Source organism: Primulina tabacum, chromosome 4, assembly GCF_025594145.1.
Source record: "Primulina tabacum isolate GXHZ01 chromosome 4, ASM2559414v2, whole genome shotgun sequence".
Classification (NCBI taxonomy): Eukaryota; Viridiplantae; Streptophyta; class Magnoliopsida; order Lamiales; family Gesneriaceae; genus Primulina; species Primulina tabacum.
Window position 1 is genome coordinate 5,227,683 of NC_134553.1, and position 14,672 is coordinate 5,242,354.

General features: G+C 34.7%; 1 protein-coding gene and 1 pseudogene across 1 annotated transcript; both read left to right on the forward strand.

Annotated features, from left to right (window-relative positions):
* Window positions 1–924: 924 nt before the first annotated feature.
* Window positions 925–2,621, forward strand: LOC142541481 (scarecrow-like protein 18). Its single transcript, XM_075648010.1, has one exon. It carries the CDS (start codon window positions 976–978, stop codon window positions 2,242–2,244), a length of 1,269 nt encoding a protein of 422 aa, XP_075504125.1. The 5' UTR covers window positions 925–975; the 3' UTR covers window positions 2,245–2,621.
* An 8,432-nt stretch (window positions 2,622–11,053) lies between these two features.
* Window positions 11,054–14,492, forward strand: LOC142542723 (putative WRKY transcription factor 2; annotated as a pseudogene).
* Window positions 14,493–14,672: the final 180 nt, after the last annotated feature.

Below are 14,672 nucleotides of genomic sequence, written 5' to 3' on the forward strand. Positions count from 1 at the left end.
TTAAAAAAATTCGTTCAATCTACGAAATAATTACTGAAAGTAACTTATCACATTAACTATTCTACAAATTAATTTATCTAGGGCATAAAAGAATATTAAATTTTACATATAAAAATGTTTCGATACACGACAAGTTTTGAAAAAATGTTTTAATTCAGTTTCATGATATTATTGACACAATTTAATTTTTTTAAAGAGATTTCTTTTATACATGTTCTTGAAATAAAATATCTATTTTTTAGCTTTACTCATATCTGTTCATGTACAAGAAATGAGAATTATGTCTTCGTCATTTCAATTTACTTTTATTATTTTGTTGATTAATTATTTTGACTAGTTTTACAGTCATACAATTTTTTCTGATTTCTTGAAAAATATAATATTCAGCATTTATCAAACATCGATATCCAACTTATAATATTGATTTTATATCTAAAAATTACATCCGATTATAGTTTTTTCACTTTTTTTCTGTTAATTCAAATCACTATTAGAATTATGGCAAAAAATTGTGAGAGACGATCTCATATGTCGTATTTTATGAGACGAATCTCTGATATGAGTCATCCATGAAAAAATATTACTTTTTATGCTAAGAGTATTATTTTTTATTGTGAATATCGGTAGGGTTGACCCGTCTCACAGATAAAAATTTGTGAGACCATCTCACAAGAGACCTACTTTACAAATATTACAAAATCGTTTTGTGATATTTTTTAGTATTTTAATGAAGAAACAAAACAGATAAATATTCTTATAAAAACCTCTATATTTTCGCACATAAACCAACTCTAGGAATTTTCTGGCTAGGTCTCTCCTTTCTTCCCCCACCATTAATTCTCTGTGTCTCAACACTTTATACCCTTTTTTTTAAAGGCGTAAAAATAGTATAATACTGTGTATTATCATGAGTTGTTGCCCTTTCTCTTTCTAGGGCTTGTTCCTAAATGCTTACTGGTGATTGGAGGTGTCATTATGTTGGGTTCATTTGGTTCATCATCTCATGACGAGGTGGAGGAGCCGCCGCTGCCGCCAAATGTCTACCACCACCATCGCCAGATCCATGAGCACCGGAGTTTGGTGTCGCCGCCAATCCATATGCGGCAGCTGCTCATAAGCTGCGCGGAGCTAGTTTCGCGGTCTGATCTCACCGCCGCTCACCGGCTAATCTCTATACTGTCAACAAACTCCACCCCTTTTGGTGATTCTACGGAAAGGTTAGTACACCAATTCGCCAAAGCTCTTTCGATCCGTCTCAGCCGGCATGCCGCCGCTGCAAATTTCTTCATGATCCCTAGTCCTGTGATAACCTCTGTACCCACAATCGCCGGCGCAAGCATCTCTACGAGTAACGATGAAGCCCTTGTGCATTCCTCGTACTTGTCGCTCAATCAAGTGACACCATTCGTTAGGTTTAGTCAGCTTACGGCCAATCAAGCGATGTTGGAATCAATCCAAGGCCAACAAGCGATCCACATACTGGATTTCGACATCATGCACGGCGTACAATGGCCGCCACTGATGCAGGCGGTGGCTGAGCGTTTCCCGACGCCAACACTGCGGATAACCGCCACAGGGAGTGATCTCGAAATCCTACGCAGAACAGGCGACCGTCTCGCGAAATTCGCTCAATCTTTAGGCCTCAGATTTCAGTTTCATCCTCTTATCCTCCTCACAAACGAGGACCCCATTTCTGTTACTTCCTCAGTTCTCATCTTGCCAGACGAAGCTCTAGCAGTGAACTGCATGCAATATCTCCACCGCCTGTTAAAGAACCGCGATTCCGTCCGCCTCTTCCTTCACCGGATCAAAGCAATGAACCCCATAGTCTTCACGGTGGCGGAGAGGGAAGCAAATCACAACCACCCCTTTTTTCAGCAAAGATTCGTGGAAGCACTAGACCATTATGCTGCGGTGTTCGAGTCTCTGGAAGCAACTCTGCCGCCAAACAGTCGAGAGAGGCAGGCGTTGGAGCAGATATGGTTTGGTAAAGAGATAACTGACATAGTGGCCGCCGAAGGAGAAAACAGGAGAGAAAGACACGAGAGATTCAGATCATGGGAGGTAATGTTGCGAAGTTCTGGTTTCCTCAATATTCCATTGAGCCCTTTTGCTGTTTCTCAAGCTAAACTTTTACTGCGGCTTCATTACCCTTCTGAAGGCTACCAACTTCATAGTCTCAACGATTCCCTTTTCTTGGGATGGCAAAATCAACCCCTTTTCTCAGTTTCTTCTTGGCACTAAAATTAATGATACGGATGGGAAACCCTAACCCTAATCTCCTTAGCTGTGCATGGATTTTAATTTTCATCCGATCAGTTTCTGGGATTCGGTGGAAAACCATAAAACCTATTTCGCCGATTATTCCAGATTCAGCAACATCTTCCCAGCTTCCTTGGACACTTCCACTGAGGTTTTTCTGGAACTAGTGCTGACATGACAAGATCAGACCAGCCAATGCCTAATTCTTAACACGTACCTGCTTCGATGGCTTAATTATAATTTATAAGATGTTTATCCGTGTAATTCTTATACTTCAGTATAATTTTTTATAAGAATATTCCTAAACTTTATCTGATCTTTATGTTATTTAGCTTTTTCCAGATGACACAATTGGTCAATTGCGCATTAAATCTGTATGTTTATGTGGTTCATGAAAAGTTTGATTAGCAATATTATCTTCGTGGAGCTATATATGTCTGTCTGTCATTTTGTATCATGGTGTGGGTCGGTTAATCTTTTGACCTTTAATGCTAATCAAGCTTCATTTTTTTTCAACAAGAATTTCCCATAATTCTACTTTACCTTTTGATTCTTGGAAAATTAAATAGTTTTATAATGCTGCTTTTAGTTGTATTTCAGCTAAAAAAATATACCTAGTTGTTCGTTAATGGAAAGCAGAAAAGATCAAGTTCTTTGCATAGTTGCCATTTTTGCTTCCCTAAAATTCCCTTGTCTTCGTTGATCTTTTTGCGAATTTTATATGCACAATTTCACGTCCGATTTTATTTATTTATGTACGTAGATGAAATATTTATCCCATATATCAAATCATTTTTTAAAGTCGTTCTGGGAAAAAGGGGTTACTCAATTTTATATATCATGAAATAAAACATGGGATCTTGATCTAATGTGTTGTGGGTTTTCAAGAAGAGTGCACGAGGCTTCTTGTTTTTCTGCCATGAGGGCATATAATTTGCCCTAATTTCTGCTTTTTGTCCCCTCAGCAAAACCATGAAAGTTCTCAAATAGGGCAACTCTTGTTACCAATCTTGCCCCCCACCCTTTCAATTCCTACGAATTGGCAATGGGATATATATATCTCTCTCTCTCGTCTGTAGTGGAATCTTTGGACCACCACCTTTTTCCTCCTCTCTTCCTCTTTGTCCATTCTTCTTGTTTATGGGCTTTTCAAAACACCTTTTCTTTACATATTTGTTTATGTCCAAGTTTTCAACCTATAATGTTGCATGCTCTCCAATCTTACCATATTAAATACAAAACCCATGCATTTTTCATTATTACCGCAGACATTATAAATTCCCTTCTACGTCCGTTTCTTACAATGTTACAAGATAATATGGAGCAAGTTAAACAAATAATTAAATATTTCCAAGAAATTTATAACAGCAAAAGATGCAAGCTCCCATGTGCCTAGAAGATTAATTGTATTAAAAAATTTCCTTGTTTGGTTATTGATTTATAATTTCCTACATGCACATCTTGACCATATAATTAGCGATACCAAATCTAAGAACAAAACCCCAGCAAATGCTTCAGTCCTCCTGAATCTGCATGTTTAATTATTCAACGACTGAATCAGTCAAATCCCAATTATATTAACAACACACGCAGCAATGGTCGCATCAAATTTTCTTTATAGTTTTCAGGTCCATAAAAAGTAAAATAAAGATCCTGAAATCTTGTTATTCAGTGGAATGATGCAATAGTTCTGAACACAATTGAATCAAAAGGGGAGAGGTACACATACACATATACATATAACAGCAGAGATGGTGAAAGAGAGTGGGAAATGCATAATTTAATCACAGGTGTAAATTGGGTTTTGTGGCAATAATTTGCACAAAGTTTTTTATATAGTAAGGTGACAGCGAGTGACAAGATGGTTACTGGTATTCGAAGCCCCACGCAATAGCTCTGGTATACGTACGCCAGGTTCAGTTTATTGCTTGTGGATTGCGAATTGATCTCATTTACGGTATACAGTATTTGCCTCGTACCACACGCATATGCCATTGCGAGCACTAGAATGTTAACATCTTCAGGTTATTCAAACCACACATATTGCTGGTGTAATAACAACGAAAATTAAAAAAAATTATTTTAATAATCAAAATATATTGAAAGTAGCATGATTTAAATCAATCATAAGACATTTAAAATTTATTTACATTTACGTTTAAGAACATTGGACACCAAACCAATTGGGATTAGCGGATTTTGTCATTCTTGTAAATACTAATGAACAATCTATTAGAATATACCATCTATTTTAATTTCTTAAATCAGGTCCATGATCAGATGTTTTGTTCATCGCGTAGATTGCATTAGAAATTCACACGAAATTTATGTCATGATTAGATCTCCAGAATTTTGGAATTACGGCAAGCGGCAGCGGTGCACGGTGGAAGAATGGAGGCCGAAAAATTTTCTTTCAAAATTAGGAGTGGCCGGCCGATTTTGGTGACCGTGAGGAGAAAAGATGATTTTTGGTAGATAAAAACTTGTTTGGAAAAATTTATGTTATTACATCTAACTATTAATGAAATATTTATAAATTTTAATTCCTGATATGATCAGAACTCTTCTTGAATCTGGATATCGTATTTCTATTATTCAAAAACTCTCTATTTCTCAATCTTGAAAATATCATGTATCATTAAATAATTTTTACTTAATTACTCAATTAATTAATCTTTAAATAATTTTTACTTAATTACTCAATTAATTAATCTATTCAAGACACTTCCAAAACATTTAATGAAAATTTTGAATTTAATAGTCACCACTAATGATTTTCTATTTAATTAGTAAATAATAGTTTTTCCTCGCAAATTTCCTTAGCATAACATATAACCATTCATCTATTTGAGGGAAAACTACAATTTTTGTTAAATATATTAGTTTTTTTTTTTCAGTTTTGATCATCGATAATGTTCAATTTCAGAAAAATTAGATGTCTCACACCTGACACATCATCATCATATGGACAAATGTCTAAAATCACCCAAAAAAAAGAAAAAATTTAATATCAATTTTTTCTTTAATTTTTTCTTTGGCAAGAATTAAAAATTAATTTATATGTATTATAATATTTTTTTAAAAATATATATAATTCTCGATTCCCGGTCATATTTTTCTTAATGATGTTTTTTTTTCTCTTCCAAAAAAAAAAAGAAGAGAAAATCTCGAGCAAATTTGGAAGCAAGAAATGAGCAATCCAAGACTCCCAACTTTAAATGTGTCCCCATTTGTACCCTAGTCACCTTTCCAATGTCATATATTATTACCACCGATCGAAAAGCATATGTTAAATTATATTATAATTAATAATTAATAAAAAAAAAAACACAAATGACACACTTATTTGTGGAATCAAACGATCTGCCTTTGACATTAAATTTGCCATATCCTATATAAGTTGAGTCACCCAATGATAGTTAGATTATGATAAATCAATTGGTTGCTTTATGGATATTCTTCTTGTCAATAATTAATATTACTAAATTGGTCAGTGGGCATCTTTCACTTTATTTTTATTTATATAAATTCCATTCCACAATGCACATTTTAATATATATTAATTTCAAATTAGTGTGCTTTGTGTGTGTGCTGTGAGGGAGACAGAAAAGGCATAAATTGCGTGGCAAAATTAATATTAACATATAATTTATCATATTTAAAAAAATGCTCTATATATATATTTATATTATTGTTATTTTGAACTAGAGTATTTAAGCAAATTGAATTCTCTCAATTTTTTCATTTAGGCTACGTGTGATTGAAGGATAAAATTATGAAATGATTAAGAGAGAAATGATAAAAATAATGATTGAAGTAGATAATGATAAAATAATATTATGTTTAGTATGTGTTTAGCCCAAATATTGAAAGACCACCAATTATAAAGGTTTGCAGAATATCAGAAGGCCCAATGAATAAACCCATAGAGTGGCAGTTGAAGACCATGATGGTGAAGTTGGCTCACGATCCACGTTGAACGATCGTGGAAAGTGATCAGACTGTTCCATGGAGTGTGACAAAAACTGAGAGGAAGGATCAGAAAAAACTCTCGACAAATCAACACAAAAAATCCACAGCAACTTTTCTGCAAAATTTCTCTTATTTGCTCTGTTGTTTATTGCCATTTCCAGCAAGCGCTTCTATAGATTTTAGCAATGTCCATCCAAGTCTCATGTGAAATCTTTGTTCGAATTTATAACGGCATAATAAATATTGATGTTGCTTATGAAATCCTCCTTTAATTTCATTATATTCCTCATTTCACGTTCTTATTTTTGGAGTCATTTCGAGGGAATTAGAACAAACGATCGAATCGAGATTCGCAACGCCTGATTAGAAGTCAGATTATTTCACAAATTCGGCACGAACACGTGCCTGGCACGCCCGCAATTTTCGTGACAAACAGTATGATTATTAAGAATGAGATAAATAATAATCTTTTGATTAATTGACAAAATTGTCCTTCCACTTTTGCGGTGGTGGTGGTCGGCCGGCGGTGTGATTGCCGACCTGAGGCGGCGGCGGCGGCAGGAGGAGGGGGTGGTCGGCAGCGGCGGCGTCGGGCGACGGCCGGCAGCGGGGGTGGTAGGCCGGCGGTTGGTGGAGGGAAGTGGTGGTGAGTTTAGATTTAGGATAATGGTAAAATTGAAAAAATAGATGTATTAAGAGTAAGATAAATAATCATAGGGGGTGATGAGTGATTATTTTATCTCAGTTAATATAACATAATCATTCATATGAGAGATTGGCTTGGTTAAATAAAAATCGTACCAAACAAGAGATAAGATGGGTTAATTTTTAACCCACCTTATCACCCCTACCAAACACTGCCTTAATCTATAATATAATTGGCATGAAAGGTCGTGTTATAAGACCACATACATGCCTAGAGACTTGTCAATGGCCAACTTGGCAAAAATGGTAGTCGATTTTGATATGTCGATTGCACTGTCTGGTTTTGGCAAAAGTAATTGTGAAGAAGAATATATAATAAAAAATAAAAAAAAAGTGAAAAAAAATGAAAGGAAAAGGTGAAAGACATGAAATCAATCATTCAAGTGACCATTGAAATGATGGATCCAAAGTTTTAAATAAAAAAAAAAATGATTTATCAAATTTTGATGATCTCTTACGTGCGAAGGTTAGATAGACAGTGTCGAGGCCAACCAAAGAACATGCCTTCGAAAAATTTATCAGAATACGTGTCGACAGCCACCCCCATCGGATCTTACACAAATCATTCTTACACTATTTTAATATGCAGATATTTACTCATTTTATTTTATGCACCAAATAGTGTCTAAAATAATATGTAAATTATGATTATTTAATATTCTAGAACAAGATAATGTGAGAAATATGGAAGAAAAAAAATAAAATTGCGTTACAAATAAAAAATCTATTAAATACTTATTTAAATTCGAAAAACCCAAAACTCACGTGATATCGTTATCGCTCAATTTTGTGAGACGAATCGCAAAAATACTTATTTTTATTTTAGATATGAACTTATTCGACCCGTATTACATATTTGTGTTAAAAAAACTCCAGTTTGGAAAATATATATGACAGGGGTAGGTGAAGGTGGCAGTAGACACATAGGGTTGAGGCCTAGGGACATATCCGAACGGGCCGTGCAATAAGTTTAACAAAAGGAGGCCACGCCAAAGCCGTACTTTGTATTTATGTACTTACTTGTGCTACCAAATCCCCATCAATTCTAATTTAATTTTTGCAAAAAATTTGCGTGAGACAGTCTCACGAGTCATATTTTGTGAAACAAATATCTTATTTAGGTCATTCATTAAAAAATATTACTTTTTATGCTGAGAGCATTATTTTTTATTGTGAATAACGACAGTGTTGACTCGTCTCACATATAAAGATTCGTGAGATCGTCTCACAAGATACATACTCTTTGTTTTTTTTTTTATAAAAAAAACAAAATTTTATTTGTAATCTCACCATATAAATCGAAATACAAAACAAAATATATAGTGAAATTTGATTTTGATTATTTAAATTGAGAAAAATGAAATTTCGAAAGTTGGTTATTTTATAGAATGTCCTTAAATTTTATTATTTTATTAGCGACCTTTCGCACGTGTTACGTGTATATATGCGCTTTTTTAATATATATATATATATATACAATGTTATCTATACTATATTATTAAGTGTGAGTGAATTAGAAAAACTGCTTTTTAAAGGACACCAAAATTTCTTCCTTTTTTACCCTCCTCTTCAACACCATATATAAATTATAATAATTCCAATCACGTCAATCATGCGTTTGAAATCTTCCCCAAAAATGAAAATCCTAACTGTACAAACACATTTGAAAACTTCTCAATTTAAAAAAACCTTACGGTTAGTATTTTTAACGCAAAAAACCTTTCTTTTTTCTACCATGGGTAAAACATTTTTTTTTAAAAAATGTTGACCATGTCTATTTCCCCAAATATCCCCAACAATGTGTACGAACACACTAATTATAATATTCATATCAAATTACAAATGTCAAATATTCGTTTTATAAATTGATTAAACAATATTTCAAATATCTAATATTATGTTACACGCAACGCGTGTGCCTCAGCCACTAGTACGTATAAAGTGTGTGTTATGTCGCTTGTATATTTTTATGTTATAGACGATTTTGCATCTTCAGTTAATCGTGCGTGTTTTTTTTTATTTTTTATTTTTCATTTTTGAATAGGGGGTTTATGGTTGGAGTGATTCTTTACCAATCGCGACCTGGCCCAAATTGATTCTTATTTAGGCCGGACTAGTAAGGCCCACATACAGAAAGATTCGAAGTGGTTATGTTAGGCATCTGGCCTTAATGGGCCTACGTTTATAGTCTTTTGGATGCGTTACTACTATTAGATTCCTCAAGTGATCGAGAAAAAACAAAAAATATATATATTAAAAAATGATATATATGGTAAATATATTTTATTGCGATCAATCTTGTGAGACTGGATATCTGATCAATCACTTATGAAAAATATTTTTTGTCAAAAATATTATTTTTCACTACAGAGATGAATCAAATCGATTTGTCATATAAATATAGATTCGTGAGTCGTCTCACAATATAAATCCTACTTTTTAATTATTGAGATAAAAATAATTTGTCTGATGAGTATAAATATAAAATCTGATGATGAAATTGCAATAAAAAATGTAAAACTTAAACCACACGCGGAGACTTGCTAAATCCACCAGCTAATTTGTTTTATTAATTTTAAAATTTAAAAATTAATATAGTCAAAGCAATCAAGGATAAAATAAAATGGTTCCAAATAAATGCATGAAATCGTGTTCTCTTTTTTGTCATTTTGTTCCTTATACACTTGGATGGCGGCTATTGACCGTTGATGCTTCTTTTCAATTCTTTCGGTACTCCGTTTTATTATTATGTGGCAACTATTGAAATGGGACGAATTCATTTCAAATGACCAAAAAAAAAAAAAAAAATCGAAATATCAACCATTAAATTTTTTTTTTAAATTTGAAATGAATTCATCACACACATATATATTGAAATGGGTCGATTTTATGACCAAAAAAATTGAAATATCAACCCAACCCTCTAATTTCAATTATTTTTTTTCGAAAAATATGTTACACACTCGATTTCATTTCAAACGACAACGATTTTTTTGTCATTTGAACCAAATTGACCAATTTCATTAGTAGACACATAATAATAAAATGAGTACCGAAAGAATTGAAAAGAAGCATGTGTGTGTGTGTGTGAGGGGGATCGAACCCGAGGAGAGGAGTCAGCTAATACGACGGGTGAGACCACTGGGCTACAAGCCCTGTCTCTATATATATATATATATATATATATATTTGATATATCATACATCTATCGTATTGTTCATCATCTTGATCATCTGCATGCTCATCACTAAGGTGATAATCATATGTGATGAAATATATCAAAATTTTACATATAATAAGTGATTTATATTATTATCTTGCTATTTAATTAAACTGAATGTCCCATAAAAATTAGAGTATGTTTTTTGTGCGACGGTCTTATGAATCTTTATCTGTAAGACGGATCAACTCTACCGATATTCACAATAAAAAGTAATACTCTTAGCATAAAAAGTAATATTTTTTCATGGATGAGCCAAATAAGAGATCTGTCTCACAGAATACGATCAGTGAGATCGTGTTACACAATTTTTTGCCTAAAAATTATAATGAATGTAATGATCCGACACTTTATTAAGTATTTACTTCAAAAAAAAAAACCAATTCAATTATTTAAATGTAAACTTCCCCCAAAAAAATTGTCAAAAAAAGAGTTCGCTATTGTTTTATGTTGTGCACACATAATGCATGGACAGGTGGCAACATGACAAGGCACGAGGTTTTTTTATTCCGGTTCCTTTTATAGTTTTATTTTTAGAAATCTCCCAAAAATAACTTGAATCCCAGAAAATCACCTTGTAAAATCCACTTCATTCCTCAATATATCTTGTATTTTCTCCTGATGGATAAAAATTCTTGTTCATCACAGATTGACGGACAGAGATGAATTGACAGGAGGGGAGGTGGGGTATGTATTTTGGTTTTGTCTGGTCCGTTCTTTTGAGGGGAGAAACGATACTATGCGTCATTTAGTGGTGATAATTATCCATTAAGCAGCCGAAACTAATCTGATGGAGGACCGGAAAAGGGGTTTTAGCTTTTTTGATCTCGACCCTTCTTTGTTTTCTTGAGGTGAGAATTTTCGTACCTTAATCTAATCGTCATTTGTTTATGATTTTTTTCTTTTCCTGTTTTTGTAGTTACTTAGTGTTCTTCTTCTTCTTTTTTTTTTTGTCATTTTTTGCTTTTTTCCTTTTCCCCATAGTTAGATCTTGACGGGTTTATGATTTCAGAGTATTGTTGCTTTGTATCCATTTGTTATAACTTATGTGACTGTGATTTGGGAAAAAGATCAAGTCTTTTATATGATAATCATCTGTTTAAAGTTTATCCCTGCATAAAGATTTTGGAATTCGGCTTTCCTCTTTTATTATTAGAGTGAATGGTCTTTACTATTGGCTTGATTGCTTGCATTTTGTTTCTGGATCTCCAAAGGGAAAATCGATTTAACAGTTCTTAGCCTTCTCACAGCTCCAATTCGTTGATTTTTCTTTTCACGGGGGCGAGTGAGTGTTTTATATATTGTTTATTGTATTTAATGTAATTATAAACAACTTTACTGTTCTTGTGTTTCTTTTTGGGATGTGAATCATTTAACCATGACTGCTCAACTTGATTGGACTCATTTCCGTTATGCTTCCTTTCTTAGGTTTAAAAGAAACCTTATTTTTCGAAGTTTCCCTCTTCTATGTATACGAGATTTTCAGGTTTTCTACTTCGGGATCAAGCTCCGTGAATTTCTAGTCATTTGGGAAACCAGACGGTATTATGGGTGGATTTGATGATCATGCTGCTATAATGGAAGATTGGATGTTTCCGAGGCCTAGTCCAAGAGCCTTTTTCTCATCACTGGTCTCTGATAACAATGCAGCAAAATCTTATACCGAGTCTGGTCACGATAATGGAACAGTTCTGGCACCTGAAGTACAAGATGCAGTCAAGAAATACTGTTGGAAAGAATGGATTGCGAGCATGTGTAATGGTAGAAAAAGGAAGCAACATAAATGTGTCGGCTGAAGCCAAAATGGGCTCCTGTGGAGGTCTTATGGAGAGGATCACAGCTAGAACCGGTTTCAATGCTCCAAGGTTGGATACAGAGAGCATCAGGCCTTCCGAGAGTTCTAAGAGCGCTGAAGTGCCATCGCCTTGTTTAGCTATCCCTCTGGGGCTTAGCCCAACAATTCTGCTGGATTCACCTGTTTTCCTCTCGAATCCTCTGGTAAGCTTGGTAGATATAAAGCTTTCGATTAACTGTTCTTTTTTCTTTACAAAGAATTAAAAAAATTAGATTTCTCGATCAGATACTTCAAAATACAAGGTGTCATATACTTCGAAAATTTGGATGAATGCTATGGTCAAGATTGCAGCACGTCTCTTGAAGGGGGCATGATCAATAAATGTTTTCTTATTCCAGTCATTGCCGTTTGCAAACTTTTCCTTTTTGTATCATATATTTCCATTTCAAGCCGTGTTCATGATGGTACTTTAATAAGGGAACCAATTTATGGTTTCCTTAAACTAAGAAATAGCGATATGCTGGTTGCTGAAATGACTCGGTGATTAGATTATTTCATCCTTCTGACATCCTTAATTGATTGGGATTGTTTCTGTAGGTATTGCCATCCCCTACAACTGGAAAATTTTCATTTGCGTCAAGTGGGAGTGTTCAGAATTCTTCATCGATGAGAGATTATCATGGGAAGGTCAAGGAGAAAACTTTTGATGATGCCTCATCATTTGCATTTATATCGGTTGCCAAATCTAGTTTATTCCCCGATATTAAGGCAGTGAATGAAGTAACTGATTAGTCTCTTTATCCTGTTTGCATCTTTTGCTATCACTAGAAAGACATTTCATAGAGTTCCTTGTATTACATTTTCTAGTACGCTCATTTTCCATTTGTTTTACTGTCAATCTACCAGGTGATTCCGTCTAGTCTTTCTCCACAACCATTTCCTACTGTTAGAGATTCTTTAGAAATCCTCCCATCGCATCACACTATTGATCCCTCCAAAGTTTACTTTAACAACGATGGTCAGTTGTCTCTGATGGCAAATTTATCAAAGTCACCTGCCGAATGGAACAAACTCAGCTTTAATTCATCTTGTTAACTTATGATGCTACTGTTGTTTCAGAGAATTCTCCGTCTTCTAATGAACCACAGGAGGATGATGGAGATCAATTTAGCAGCGGAGATCTCAATGCTGATGGTGGCCCATCAGGGGATGATTATAATTGGAGAAAATATGGTCAGAAAAATGTGAAAGCAAGTGAATGTCCTCGGAGTTATTACAAGTGCACTCATGTAAATTGCCCAGTTAAAAAGAAAGTGGTATGGTCTCAAGAAGGCCAGATTACAGAAATAATCTACAAGGGAGCACACAACCACCCAAAACCTCCACCAGATCGGAGGCAAGATATTCTCGAAGCAACATCCTCAGCACCATTGAGCCAAGAATACAGCCACGGAAACAGTGCTTTTCAGGTTCTAAATGACACCAAATTTGAGTCAGGGGACGATGTGGACACGACTTCCACCTTTTTAAATGAAGATGATCATGCAACTCGCATAAGTGCATCATTAGGTTATGATGGCGGAGGAGAAGAATCGGAATCAAAGAGAAGGTTTCTACTTCATTTTGCCCGAGTGATAAACTTCTGAAGTGGATGCCAAGATAAATTTTATGTTGTTTATGTTATTTCTTTTGGTAGGAGGATTGAAACTTATGCTCAAGAAATGAGTGGGTCTGCCAGAGCCATAAGGGAGCCTAGAGTTGTGGTCCAAACCACCAGCGATGTGGACATACTGGACGACGGATATAGGTGGCGCAAATATGGTCAGAAAGTCGTAAAAGGAAACCCAAACCCGAGGTTAAATTTGATAACATTGTTGTACTTTAACTTGTAGGAATATGGTGAAGATAAAACGCAACAAAACGTGTGATTTATGTGTTTCCGGCTTGTACACTTGCTAAGTTGGCAGAAGCTCTGGGATGATAACTAATGCTCTTCATGTCTGTTGCAGGAGTTACTACAAGTGTACGAGTCCAGGCTGCAATGTGCGGAAGCATGTGGAGAGGGCTTGTCACGACCTCAAGTCTGTAATAACTACATACGAGGGGAAGCACAACCATGATGTCCCCGCATCTCGTAACAGCAGCCATGTTAACTCTGTGCAAATCTCTACCGCTGCTTCAAGTCATATACAGAAACCGGAGCCGAATCAACTTCAATGCAGCACGGCCTGTTTTGAAAGGACTCCACTTGGTTCGTTTGGTCTCCCAGACAGACCACAGCTCGGATCGCATCCTGGATATGCGTTTGGAATGAATCATCAAGCTGGGCCTGCCAGTTTTGGACTGGCTGTTTTAGGACCTAACCAAGGAAAGTTATCAGCACTGCCAGTCCATCCATTTACAGGACATCAGCCACTCCAGGTGAACAATACGGACCATATGCTGCCCAAAGAAGAACCAAATCAATAGAAAGGGAATGTGTATTTATTACAAAGTAAAAGTTCTACTTAGCAATTATTAATGCTTAAATTTTATACATTCTGCCAATGTCAATAATTATGCGCATGCAAAAGAAAATTATTATAGTATGAAAAGTTTATCTACGATTATCATATTATAAAGTGTGAGATCTTTAATTAATTTAAATTATTTTTTTATTCAAAGACCACAAGAATTTTTCAAAAATACACATTCCCGATTATATATTCAAAGTAAAAT

Bases quoted from the DNA above. Each gene is read 5' to 3' on its own strand.
- LOC142541481 (XM_075648010.1), top strand. From the start codon at position 976: ATGTTGGGTTCATTTGGTTCATCATCTCATGACGAGGTGGAGGAGCCG.